We start from the raw sequence: 13,002 nt of genomic DNA on the forward strand, positions 1-13,002 counted from the left end.
TGGAAACTAGACCCCTCGGGGAACGTAACAAGGGGTTAAGTGAACCTTAATACCCCACAGGTGTTTCATGACTTTTGTATATGTAAAAAAAAATTTTTTTTTTTACCTAAAATGCTTGTTTTCCCAAAAATTTTACATTTTTAAAAAGGGTAATAGCAGAAAATACCCCACAAAATTTGAAGCCCAATTTCTCCCGAGTACGGCGATACCCCATATGTGGCCCTAAACTGCCTTGAAATACGACAGGGCTCCAAAGTGAGAGTGCCATGCGCATTTGAGGCCTAAATTAGGGATTGCATAGGGGTGGACATAGGGGTATTCTACGCCAGTGATTCCCAAACAGGGGGCCTCCAGCTGTTGTAAAACTCCCAGCATGCCTGGACAGTCAGTGGCTATCTGGCAATACTGGGAGTAGTTGTTTTGCAACAGCTGGAGGCTCCGTTCTGGAAACAGTGGCGTACCAGACGTTTTTCATTTTTATTGGGGAGGGGGGCTGTGTAGGGGTATGTGTATATGTAGTGTTTTTTACTTTTTATTTTATTGTGTGTTAGTGTAGTGTTTTTAGGGTACAGTCGCACGGGCGGGGGTTCACAGTAGTTTCTCGCTGGCAGTTTGAGCTGCGGCAGAAAATTTGACGCAGCTCAAACTTGCAGCCGGATACTTACTGTAATCCTCCGCCTATGTGAGTGTACCCTGTACGTTCACATTGGGGGGGGGACATCCAGCTGTTGCAAAACTACAACTCCCAGCATGTACGGTCTATCAGTGCATGCTGGGAGTTGTAGTTTTGCAACCGCTGATGGCTCCGTTTTGGAAACAGTGACGTACCAGACATTTTTCATTTTTAGTGGGGAGGGGGGCTGTGTAGGGGTATGTGTATATGTAGTGTTTTTTACTTTTTATTTTATTGTGTGTTAGTGTAGTGTAGTGTTTTTAGGGTACAGTCGCACGGGCGGGGGGTTCACAGTAGTTTCTCGCTGGCAGTTTGAGCTGCAACAGAAAATTTGCCGCAGCTCAAACTTGCAGCCGGATACTTACTGTAATCCTCCGCCCATGTGAGTGTACCCTGTACGTTCACATTGGGGGGGGGGAGAAACATCGAGCTGTTGCAAAACTACAACTCCAAGCATGTACGGTCTATCAGTGCATGCTGGGAGTTGTAGTTTTGCAACAGCTGGAGACACACAGGTTGTGAAACACCGAGTTTGGTAACAAACTCAGTGTTTTGCAACCAGTGTGCCTTCAGCTGTTGCAAAAGCTACAACCCCCAGCATGTACGGACAGCGGAAGGGCATGCTGGGTGTTGTAGTTATGCAACAGCGGGAGGCATACTACATTGGCTGGGGATGCTGAGGATTGTAGTTATGCAACAGCTGGAAACACACTGGTTTACTACTTAACTCAGTGTGCCTTCAGCTGTTGCAAAACTACAACTCTCAGCAGTCACCGACAGCCAACGGGCATGCTGGGAGTTGTAGTTATGCAACCACCAGATGCACCACTACAACTCCCAGCATGCACTTTAGCTGATTGTGCAAGCTGGGAGTTGTAGTTACACAACAGCTGAAGGTACACTTTTACATAGAAAGAATGTGCCTTCAGCTGTTGCAAAACTACAAGTCCCAGCATGCCCATAAGGGTTGTGGTGGTCTGCCTCCTGCTGTTGCATAACTACAGCTCCCAGCGTGCCCTTGTTGCATGCTGGGAGCTGTTGCTAAGCAACAGCAGGAGGCTGTCACTCACCTCCAACGATCCAGCCGCACAGGTCAGTCCCTCGTCGTCTCCGCTGCCGCCGCTGCTCCTGGGGCCCCGATCCCAACAGGGACGCCGGGGATCGGAGTCCCCAGCACCGGGGGTCGTCTTCCCACACCCGCTCACGTCCTCCGGAAGAGGGGCGGAGCGGGTTGCGGGAGTGACACCCGCAGCAGGCGCCCTGATTGGTCGGCCAGTAATCCGGCCGACGAATCAGGGCGATCGTGAGGTGGCACCAGTGCCACCTCACCCCTGCTGGCTCTGGCTGTTCGGGGCCGTCTCTGACGGCCCCGATCAGCCAATAATACCGGGTCACCGGGTCACTGGAGACCCGATTGACCCGGAATCCGCCGCAGATCGCTGGACTGAATTGTCCAGCGATCTGCGGCAATCGCCGACATGGGGGGACATAATGACCCCCCTGGGCGATATGCCGGGATGCCTGCTGAATGATTTCAGCAGGCATCCGGCTCCGGCTCCCCTCCGGCTAGCGGTGGGGGCCAGAAATGCTCAGGGCGTATCCATACGCCCTCGGTCCTTAAGGACTTGGAAACGGGGGCGTATGGATACGCCCTATGTCCTTAAGGGGTTAAACGGTAATTGTTTAGAACAGCAGCAGGCGATTACTTACGGCTGTCCTTTCACAGTATATAGGCCCTAGACAGAATAACAGTTACTAAATAGTACACTCCTTTGTTGTATGTATGCCCTTTGCAATGATAAGGCCACTGTTAAGCGTATTTCTACGCAGGAAAAACTTTTTTTTTCTTTAATACACCAGCAGGTGTATAATGTGTGGTATAACACTGAATTTAGCACAGAGACTGAAAAAAAGGTGGTATATGGTACGCTATTTGCTTGTATGTATGCCCTTTGCAATGATGAGCGCACTGTTAAGCGTATTTGTACGCTGAAAAACTTTTTTTTTTCTTTAATACACCGGCAGGTGTATAACATGTGGTATAACACTGAATTTAGCACAGAGACAGAAAAAAGGCCACAGCAGAAGAATGCCGTGCACCCCTTCGTCCACCGGAGAGGCGATCCGCCTCCATTCAGACCGCAGGGCTCCTTCCGCACCCAGAGCATAAGTGCAGGGCCCAGCCGCACCCTCCTGGCTATGGCCACTTCTCCCCCGACTGGGGCCAGCCTCACACTGGCTCACCAACTCCGCCACCCACTGCCCACCACGGAGATTCCTCTCCGCCCCCGTACCTCCATCCTGGTACTGTCGGCTGGAAGAGGAGGTGGGAGGGTCCCGAGCAGGGCTCTCATGGTGGTGCCGGGTGCGTGGTACTGCTTCCGGGCTGAGCCACTCAGGTGACCAAGACTTGCGGGCGCTGGAATGCGTGGCTTCCAATGCACCTGGGGCCATGCCAGCAGGAGAGGCCAGAAGCTGTCCCTTAAGCTATAAAGGTCCCTGGAGCAAGGCCTCTTCCCTGACCCGCCACAGCAGCTCCTCAAGTGCATCAGACATGCAGCATAGCAGCACAACTTCTTCTCCTGCTGGGTTCTCCTCACAAAATGCACCCCCTCACCTTACACCCCCTCCTCATATAAGCTTCCCCTTACAGACCCCCTCCCACTGGCTGATCTGACCTCCCATTCACCCCTAACTCACTTACTCTGCAACCTATCATAGACCCACTTCGTTCCCATGCTGTCCACTCCAGGTCTGTCTTTATTGTTGATTTTGTTGGTGACCAATTTCTCTAACCTGTCTGCAAAAATTATGATTTTTTTCCCACTCTATACTCTAAAGTGTTAATAAAGTAACCTCTGTGACATGTGTGACTTCCCCTTTAAGTCTCTTCCTCTTGTTTCCTATCAGTAAATCAATAGTTATATATGAAGAAGACGTTTCCTACAGATTCTGATCAGTCTCATACATCGTCCATCGTCCTCCAGCATCTACAATGAGACTTTCCATCCTGATCTTCTGTCTCTTCCATGGTAAGATAAGCAGCGGGGAATATCCTATTATATACATCAGGGGGGATAGTGACCTGGACTTCATATGGGGTTATAAGAGATGACGTCTGTCTATAGACTTTATATGGGTTATAAGAGATGACGTCTGTCTATATATTTTATATGGGGTTATAAGAGAAGACGTCTGTCTATAGTCTTTATATGGGTTATAAGAGATGACGTCTGTCTATAGTGTTTATCTGTCTATAGACTTTATATGGGGTATAAGAGATGATGTCTGTCTATAGATTTTATAGGAGGTTATAAAAGATGACGTCTGTCTATAGTCTTTATATGGGCTATAAGAGATGACGTCTGTCTATAAACTTTATATGGGGTTATAAGAGATGATGTCTGTCTATAGTCTTTATATGGGGTTATAAGAGATAACGTCTGTCTATAGTCTTTATATGGGTTATAAGAGATGACGTCTGTCTATATATTTTATATGGGGTTATAAGAGATGACGTCTGTCTATAGTCTTTATATGGGTTATAAGAGATGACGTCTGTCTATAGACTTTATATGGGTTATAAGAGATGACGTCTGTCTATAGATTTTATAGGGGGTTATAAGAGATGACGTCTGTCTATAGTATTTATACGGTGTTATAAGAGATGACGTCTGTCTATAGTCTTTATATGGGGTTATAAGAGATGACGTCTGTCTATAGTCTTTATATGGGGTTATAAGAGATGATGTCTGTCTATAGTCTTTATATGGGGTTATAAGAGATAACGTCTGTCTATAGTCTTTATATGGGGTTATAAGAGATGACGTCTGTCTATAGTCTTTATATGGGTTATAAGAGATGACGTCTGTCTATATATTTTATATGGGGTTATAAGAGATGACGTCTGTCTATAGTCTTTATATGGGTTATAAGAGATGACGTCTGTCTATAGACTTTATATGGGTTATAAGAGATGACGTCTGTCTATAGATTTTATAGGGGGTTATAAGAGATGACGTCTGTCTATAGTATTTATACGGTGTTATAAGAGATGACGTCTGTCTATAGTCTTTATATGGGGTTATAAGAGATGACGTCTGTCTATAGTCTTTATATGGGGTTATAAGAGATGACGTCTGTCTATAGTCTTTATATGGGGTTATAAGAGATGACGTCTGTCTTTAGTCTTTATATGGGCTATAAGAGATGACGTCTGTCTATAGACTTTATATGAGGTTATAAGAGATGACGTCTGTCTTTAGTCTTTATATGGGTTATAAGAGATGACATCTGTCTATAGTCTTTATATGGGGTTATAAGAGATGACGTCTGTCTATAGTATTTATACGGTGTTATAAGAGATGACGTCTGTCTCTAGTCTTTATATGGGGTTATAAGAGATGACGTCTGTCTATAGTCTTTATATGGGGTTATAAGAGATGACGTCTGTCTTTAGTCTTTATATGGGTTATAAGAGATGACGTTTGTCTATAGATTTTATATGGAGTTATAAGAGATGACGTCTGTCTATGGTCTTTATATGGGGTTATAAGAGATGATGTCTGTCTATATACCTATTATGGAGTTATAAGAGATGACGTCTGTCTATAGTCTTTATATGGGGTTATAAGAGATTACGTCTGTCTATAGTCTTTATATGGGGTTATAAGAGATGACGTCTGTCTATAGTCTTTATATGGGGTTATAAGAGATAACGTCTGTCTATATACCTAATATGGAGTTATAAGAGATGACGTCTGTCTATAGTCTTTATATGGGTTATAAGAGATGACGTCTGTCTATAGTCTTTATATGGGGTTATAAGAGATGACGTCTGTCTATAGTCTTTATATGGGGTTATAAGAGATGACGTCTGTCTATAGTCTTTATATGGGGTTATAAGAGATGACGTCTGTCTATAGTCTTTATATGGGATTATAAGAGATGACGTCTGTCTATAGTCTTTATATGGGGTTATAAGAGATGACGTCTGTCTATAGTCTTCATATGGGGTTATAAGAGATGATGTCTGTCTATAGTCTTTATATGGGGTTATAAGAGATGACGTCTGTCTATAGACTTTATATGGGTTATAAGAGATGACGTCTGTCTATAGTCTTTATATGGGGTTATAAGAGATGACGTCTGTCTATAGTCTTTATATGGAGTTATAAGAGATGACGTCTGTCTATAGTCTTTATATGGGGTTATAAGAGATGACGTCTGTCTGTGGTCTTTATATGAGGTTATAAGAGATGACGTCTGTCTATAGTCTTTATATGGGGTTATAAGAAATGACGTCTGTCTATAGTCTTTATATGGGTTATAAGAGATGACGTCTGTCTATAGTCTTTATATGAGGTTATAAGAGATGACGTCTGTCTATAGTCTTTATATGGGATTATAAGAGATGACGTCTGTCTATAGACTATATTTGGGGTTATATTATCTGAGGGGTGGTCTGACTTATGGGAAATACTGTATATAATGTGAGGGGTGGAGTCACTTATGGGAGATGCTGTATATATAATGTGAGGGGTGGACTCACTTATGGGAGATACTGTATATAATGTGAGGGGTGGAGTCACTTATGGGAGATACTGTATATAATGTGAGGGGTGGAGTCACTTATGGGAGATACTGTATATATAATGTGAGGGGTGGACTCACTTACAGGAGATACTGTATCTAATGTGAGGGGTGGACTCACTTATGGGAGAATAGAGATGTTGTGAATTGTTCGCCGGCGAACATAGCTTGTTCGTGTTCGCCGCGCCGTGCGAACATATGCAATGTTCGATCCGTCCCATATCTGTCATCATTGAGTAAACTTTGACCCTCTACCTCCCAGTCAGCAGACACATTCCAGCCAATCAGCAGCAGACCCTCCTTCCCAGACCCTCCCACCTCTCGGACGGACTCCATTTTAGAATCATTCTGAAGCTGCATTCGTAGTGAGAGGAGGGATAGTGAACCAGCTCCTGATTTAATAGGGAAATCGATAGCTAGGTGGTTTATTCAGGGTCCACTATAACCCTGAAGGACTAATCTGATCTCTGCTGTAAGGACAGCACCCAAAAAAGCCCTTTTTAGGGCTCAAACATCAGTCTGCATTTTTTCCCCCTGTGTAATCTAATTGCATTTGCCTGCCTGGCAGCGTGTGGGGCAGGCTCACAGCGTATGTTGTGCCCACTTGCCCAGTGGCACCACTCATATCTGGTGTAACAGTAGTGTACATTTTAAAAAAAATACAATTTTGACTGTAATAGATTGAATAACAGTTAGTTGTCTGCAAGCGTGTGTGTCGGGCCTACAGTGTCTACTCTGCCAACTTCTGCCAGTGCACAGTGCCACTCATATCTGTTGTCACAGTAGCTTGCACGCATAGTTCCACTAATCGGAAAAAAAAGTGACAGGCAGAGGCAGGCCACCCCCTCAGGGGCCGTCGTGGTCGTGGTGCTGTGATTCCCTTTGGCCCTAGAATAATGCCCAGTGTTCAGAGGCCACGTACCCTGAACTCGCAAAGTCCTGAGGACATAGTTGATTGGCTAACACAGGACACTGAATCTTCTACAGCTTCCGCTCAGAACCTTGACGCACCATCCTTCTCCAGCTTAGCTTGGGGCACCTCTCAATTTACCACTCGCCCGCCTGCCCCCACCACCAACACTAGCACCACAGCCACTTTACTTGATCCGTCAGAGGAGTTATTTACACATCAGTTTGAAGAAATGAGTGATGCACAACCATTATTGCCAGAGGATGTAGTTAACAGGGATATGTCTCAGTCAGGCAGCATTACACACATGGATGTACTGTGTGATGATGATGATGTTGTACCCGCTGCTGCTTCCTTTCTTGAGTTGTCAGATACAAGTGAAGCGGTTGATGATGACGATGCCCCCCAGCTCCCCAGGTGCTATTCTACATCACGGATACAGCAGTGTTACGCCATCTTGGGGTTGACTTGCCTGAAAGAAGAGAGTTACACCGCACCAGCACTCCTGTCCGCCCTGAACGCACAGGTGGATCAGTGGCTGACTCCGCACCAACTGGAGATCAGCAAAGTGGTTTGTGACAACAGAACAAATTTGTTGGCGGCATTGAATTTGGGCAAGTTGACACATGTGCTGTGCATGGCACATGTGTGTAATCTGATCGTACAACGCTTTGTGCATAAGTACCCAGGCTTACAGGATGTCCTGAAGCAGGCCAGGAAGGTGTGTAGCCATTTCAGGTGTTCCTACACGGCCATGGCGCACTTTTCAGATATCCAGCGCCGAAACAACATGCCAGTGAGGTGCTTGATTCGCGGCAGCCCAACACGTTGGAATTCAACACTCCTAATGTTCCACCGCCTGCTCCAACAAGAAAAAGCCGTTAACGAATATTTGTACGACCGGGGTGCTAGGACAGCCTCTGCCACGTTACTGGACGCTAATGCGCAATGCCTGTAGGCTCATGCGTCCTTTTGAGGAGGTGACAAACCTAGTCAGTCACACCGAAGGCACCATCAGCGACATCATACCGTTTGTTTTCTTCCTGGTGCGTGCCCTGCGAAGAGTGCTGGATCAGGCAGTAGATGAGCGTGAAGAGGAAGACTTGTAGACACCATCACCACCAGAAACAGCCATATCAGCATCGCTTGCTGGACCTGCGGCAACGCTGGAAGAGGATTGAGAGGAAGAGGAGTCAGAGGAGGAATGTGGCTTTGAGGAGGAGGAGGAAGACCAACCACAGAAGGCATCCCAGGGTGCTCCTTGTCACCTATCTGGTTCCCGTGGTGTTGTACATGGCTGGGGGGAAGAACATACCTTCCGTGAGATCATTGAGAATGAGGAACGGGACATGAGTAGCTCGGCATCCATCCTTGTGCAAATGGGGTCTTTCATGCTGTCGGGCCTGTTAACCCCTTAAGGACGCAGCCCTTTTTCACCTTAAGGACTGAGCCCTTTTTCGCAATTCTGACCACCGTCACTTTACGAATTAACCTCCCTGGCGGTATGATTCTGTCTGGAAATTTGTACCAAAAGCGGTACAATTTTTTGCACTGAATTTCACATCTCCCCCCGCCCATTTCACATCTCCCCCGTCACATTCCCTCTCCCTTGTCACATTCCTCCTCTCCCTTGTCACATTCCCCCCTGTCACATTCCCCCCTGTCACATTCCCCCCCTGTCACATTCGCCCCTCTGTCACATCCCCCCCCTCTGTCACATTCCCCACCCCCTGTCACATTCCCCCCCCCTGTCACATTCCCCCCCTTGTCACATTCTCCCCCCCCCCCCCCCCCCCTGTCACCTTGTCCTGCAGCAAATACACTAGGTTTGCCGGCAGATTTCAAACTTAGTGTATTTGCTGCAGAACAAGTCCTTTCCCCTTCAGCCAATCACAGGCTTTACACCACTGCGGCCTGTGATTGGCTGAAAAGGGAAAGGTCCTGTAAGATGAATAGTGAAGAGAGCAGGGACCGGAGCGCACGGAGGGGAACGACATCTTCAGGGACCGGGACTAGGTGAGCAAAAGGTTTTATTTATTTTACTACTTCTTCCTTTTACACTTAGCTCAGTGTTTTTCTACCAGGGGGCCTCCAGCTGTTGTGAAACTACTACTCCCAGCATGCCCAGACAGCCTTTGGCTGTTCGGGCATGCTGAGAGTTGTAGTTTTGCAACAGCTGAAGGCCCCCTGGTAGGGAAACACTGACTTTTAGTATTTTTCTTTACTTGCTCTGGCCGGCCCCCGCAACGGGAGCTGACCAGAGCAGATAATCGCATGTTTTCCCGGCGGCCGCATCGCTATATCGCATTGCTTTTGCGATATATCGTGCAGCCCGGCCGGGAACTCTGCAACTCTACCCCGAGCGTGACTCGGGGTTACCGATCCTGGCAGGGAAAATTAACCTCGAGTCACGCTCGGGATTACCGCGCAGGAGGTTAATAACGCGAAAACGCTTTTACCGAATATTCTGATTCTGAGATTTTTTTTTCGTGACATATTCTACTTTATTTTGGCGGTACATTTTCGGCGTTTCTTGCATCCTTTTTTGGTGAAAAATCCCCAAATTTCATGAAATGTTTGAAAATGTTGAATTTTTCTAACTTTGAAGCTCTCTACTTGTAGGGAAAATGGATATTCACAATCATTTTTTTTTCTTCACAAACACAATATGTCCACTTTATGTTGGCATCATAAAATGGACATATTTTTGCTTTAAAAAAAATTAGAGAAAGTAGAGCAGCAATTTTCAAAAATGTCATGAAAATTGCTAAATCTGAAGGGACAGATGTTACAGAACTACAACTCCCAGCATGCCTGGGCAGTCGAGGCAGTCGAGAGTTGTAGTTTGGCAACATCTGGAGGTCTACCGTTTGGGCACCACTGTAACAGTGGTCTCCAAACTGTGACCCTCCAGATGTTGCAAAACTACAACTCCCAGCATGCCCAGACAGCCTTTGGCTATCTGGGCATGCTGGGAGTTGCAGTTTGGCCTTCCTAGTGGTTGCCTCAGTAAAGATCGTTTTACTTTCACTTTCAATTCCCACCCCCCACTGTCGATTCCCTACCTGGGCAAGTATCCAGCAGGCTCCAGCGAAGATCCCGGGTTCCCAGGCATCTTCTCCTGCAGGTACAGCCTCCATCTTCTTCCCAGATCCCCTCGACATCCAGGGGCGGGCAGAACGGGGGGTTGCCATGGCAACCCCCTATCCTGTGCTGCCATTGGTCAGAACTCCATTCTGACTAATGGCAGGGAATAGGAGGAGATTGCAGCTCTGCAACCTCACTCCTATCCCTTAGGCTGATTGGGACTGTTGCTGACAACGCCGATCAGCCCTATTTTCCGGTTGATCGTGTCACCAGAGACCCGATCATCCCGGAATTGGAGAAAATCGCATGTCTGAATTGACATGCGATTTTCTCCTATCGCCGACATGGGGGGGGGGGGTTCTCAGGACCCCCCTGGGCGATGTGCAAGGGTGCCTGCTGAATGATTTCAGCAGGTATCCGGCTCCAGTCCCCAACCGGCTAGCGGTGGGGACCGGATTTCCCATGGGCATATGGATACGCCCTCGGTCCTTAAGGACTCAGAATGCAGGGCGGACGACCTGTACTGGGTGACCATGCTACTAGACCCCCGGTATAAGCAGAAAGTGCCTGAAATTTTACCGAATTACAGCAGGGCGGAAAGGATGCAGCAGGTCCAAAATAAATTAAAAAGTATGCTGTACACAGCGTATAAGGGTCATGTCACAGCACAACAGGGATCTAACAGGGGAAGAGGTGAAAGTAATCCTCCTCCCACGACCACAATGGCAACGACAGGACGATTTACAGACGTGTTGTTGATGGAAGACATGTGGAGCTTTTTATATCCTACCCATCGCCATAGCCCTTCAGGGTCCACCCTCAGAGAACGACTCGACCGACAGGTAGCAGACTACCTTGCCTTAACTGCAGATATCGACACTCTGAGGAGCGATGAACCCCTTGACTACGGGGTGTGCAGGCTTGACCTGTGGCCTGAGCTATCACAATTTGCGATGGAACTTCTGGCCTGCCCCACTTCAAGTGTCCTGTCAGAAAGGACCTTCAGTGCAGCAGGAGGTATTGTCACTGAGAAGAGAAGTCGCCTAGGTCAAAAAAGTCTAGATTACCTCACATCTATTAAGATGAATGAGGGATGGATCCCAAAGGGGCTGACATTGGGCAATACATTCAACATAAAAAGGCCTGATGAGATGAGCTGCCTTGGGCTAAAAATGGTCCACACGCTGCTGTATTTTACCTCTGAATGCCGGATGACTTGCGTGACTTATCCGCCACCAACTAGGGTTCAAGCCGCAATATTTTAGGCCACTTTCTGCCTGGGAAACAAACATCAATTTTTCTGCCCGCTGCTACAGCGGCTGCAACAATACCTAATTTTTCAGACATGTGTACATGCCTAATTTTTCTGGCCTCTGGTGCTGAACTGTGGCTTCAAAAACCAAACCAAAAAAAAGGCACACAACAGGGATTAAACTGATAGGAATAGTACTACTTAACACACCACTCCTATCTGGTGGCACATTAGATTGCACGTGCAGTGCCCCAAATTTGAAGTAGGAGGTCCAACCAAGCATCTTTTTCCATCTCCCGGTTCCTAAAATCGATGCCATATACACGTCCCCTTATAGGGGACATAATAGGGATTAAACTGATAAGAATAGAACTACTTAACACTACACTCCTATCTGGTGTCACAATAGCTTGCATTATAAAAATAATAATAATTTTGACTGTAATATAATAGCAGTCAGTTTCCTTCACACGTGTGCGTTTCAGGGCCTGCCAGTGCACAGTGTCACACCAGGGCAACTCATATCTGGTGTAACAGTAGTGTACATTTGACTGCATAGAACAAACTTCCCCTTATAAACCAAGAGCCCTCTCCCCCTTTCCCCCCAAAAACGACAGACTCAATTCTTCATTTTAACTGGTCTGGGTAGTGGTCACATCTCAAATTTATTTTATGTAAACAAAATAACATATAAAACTGCACAGCAGTTAACATTTAATATCAGCTTTTACCTCAACATAAACCAGATACTCTTACCAAGCCGGTATGGCGACCGCCAGACTCCTGGCGTGCATTTGTGCCCTCGGTACCTTTTCCTCCAATTCCTTTGTTACCAGGCTACCGAGGAGCCCGTGCTCCGACCGCCACTAAGGAGGAAAAGTGCCTGTTCTAGGCCATCCTGAAGGCCGGACAAAAATATGTCCAGGCCAATATCGTTCAGGTGGACCTCGTCCGGGATCATAAAACGCCTGTTGCCTGCTCCCGGTGGCGAACAACCACACCACCTTTCGAACGCACAAACCTTGGCATAAGCGAGTTCACCAGCCGGCGAGATCGCTCGATGGCTTCGGCATTGCGGGCCACCTGCCACAAAACCCTCGGAACAAACTCCGACCACACATGCACCATTTCCGTAAATGAAAACCAAGATTCTCTCCACATTAGCCTTCATGAGAATTATAAGGTCCGCATCCCGGGAATGACAAAGGTCATTCCCCCCCAACATGAACCACCAAAATCACACTAGAAGGAGTTAACCTTGCGATGTCCACCGCCTCCGTCAATACCCTAGGCCACCGCATGCCCGGAATACCTCTCCAGTGAGTCACAATGTCACTGCAGCCCAAAGATCAACCGCCAGGCTGACAATCCGCTCTATGTGCAGCCCGATGGAAGAGTGACCCAGGAAATAAACATTGGCTCTCGGAGAATCTGAAAAAGAAACAACATTAAAGCAACAATTCTGTTTGAACCTACCCCACATAACAA

General features: G+C 46.9%; 1 protein-coding gene across 1 annotated transcript in view; it reads left to right on the forward strand.

The window, feature by feature from the left end:
* Positions 1 to 3,668: 3,668 nt before the first annotated feature.
* LOC130367313 (uncharacterized) overlaps positions 3,669 to 13,002 on the forward strand; it is a 56,579-nt gene continuing 47,245 nt past the window's right edge. Inside the window, exon 1 of the mRNA XM_056569721.1 lies at positions 3,669 to 3,705. Coding sequence (XP_056425696.1) covers positions 3,669 to 3,705 — 37 coding nt within the window. The remainder of the gene's footprint in view (positions 3,706 to 13,002) is intronic.

This window comes from Hyla sarda, chromosome 4 (genome assembly GCF_029499605.1).
Source record: "Hyla sarda isolate aHylSar1 chromosome 4, aHylSar1.hap1, whole genome shotgun sequence".
NCBI lineage: Eukaryota > Metazoa > Chordata > Amphibia > Anura > Hylidae > Hyla > Hyla sarda.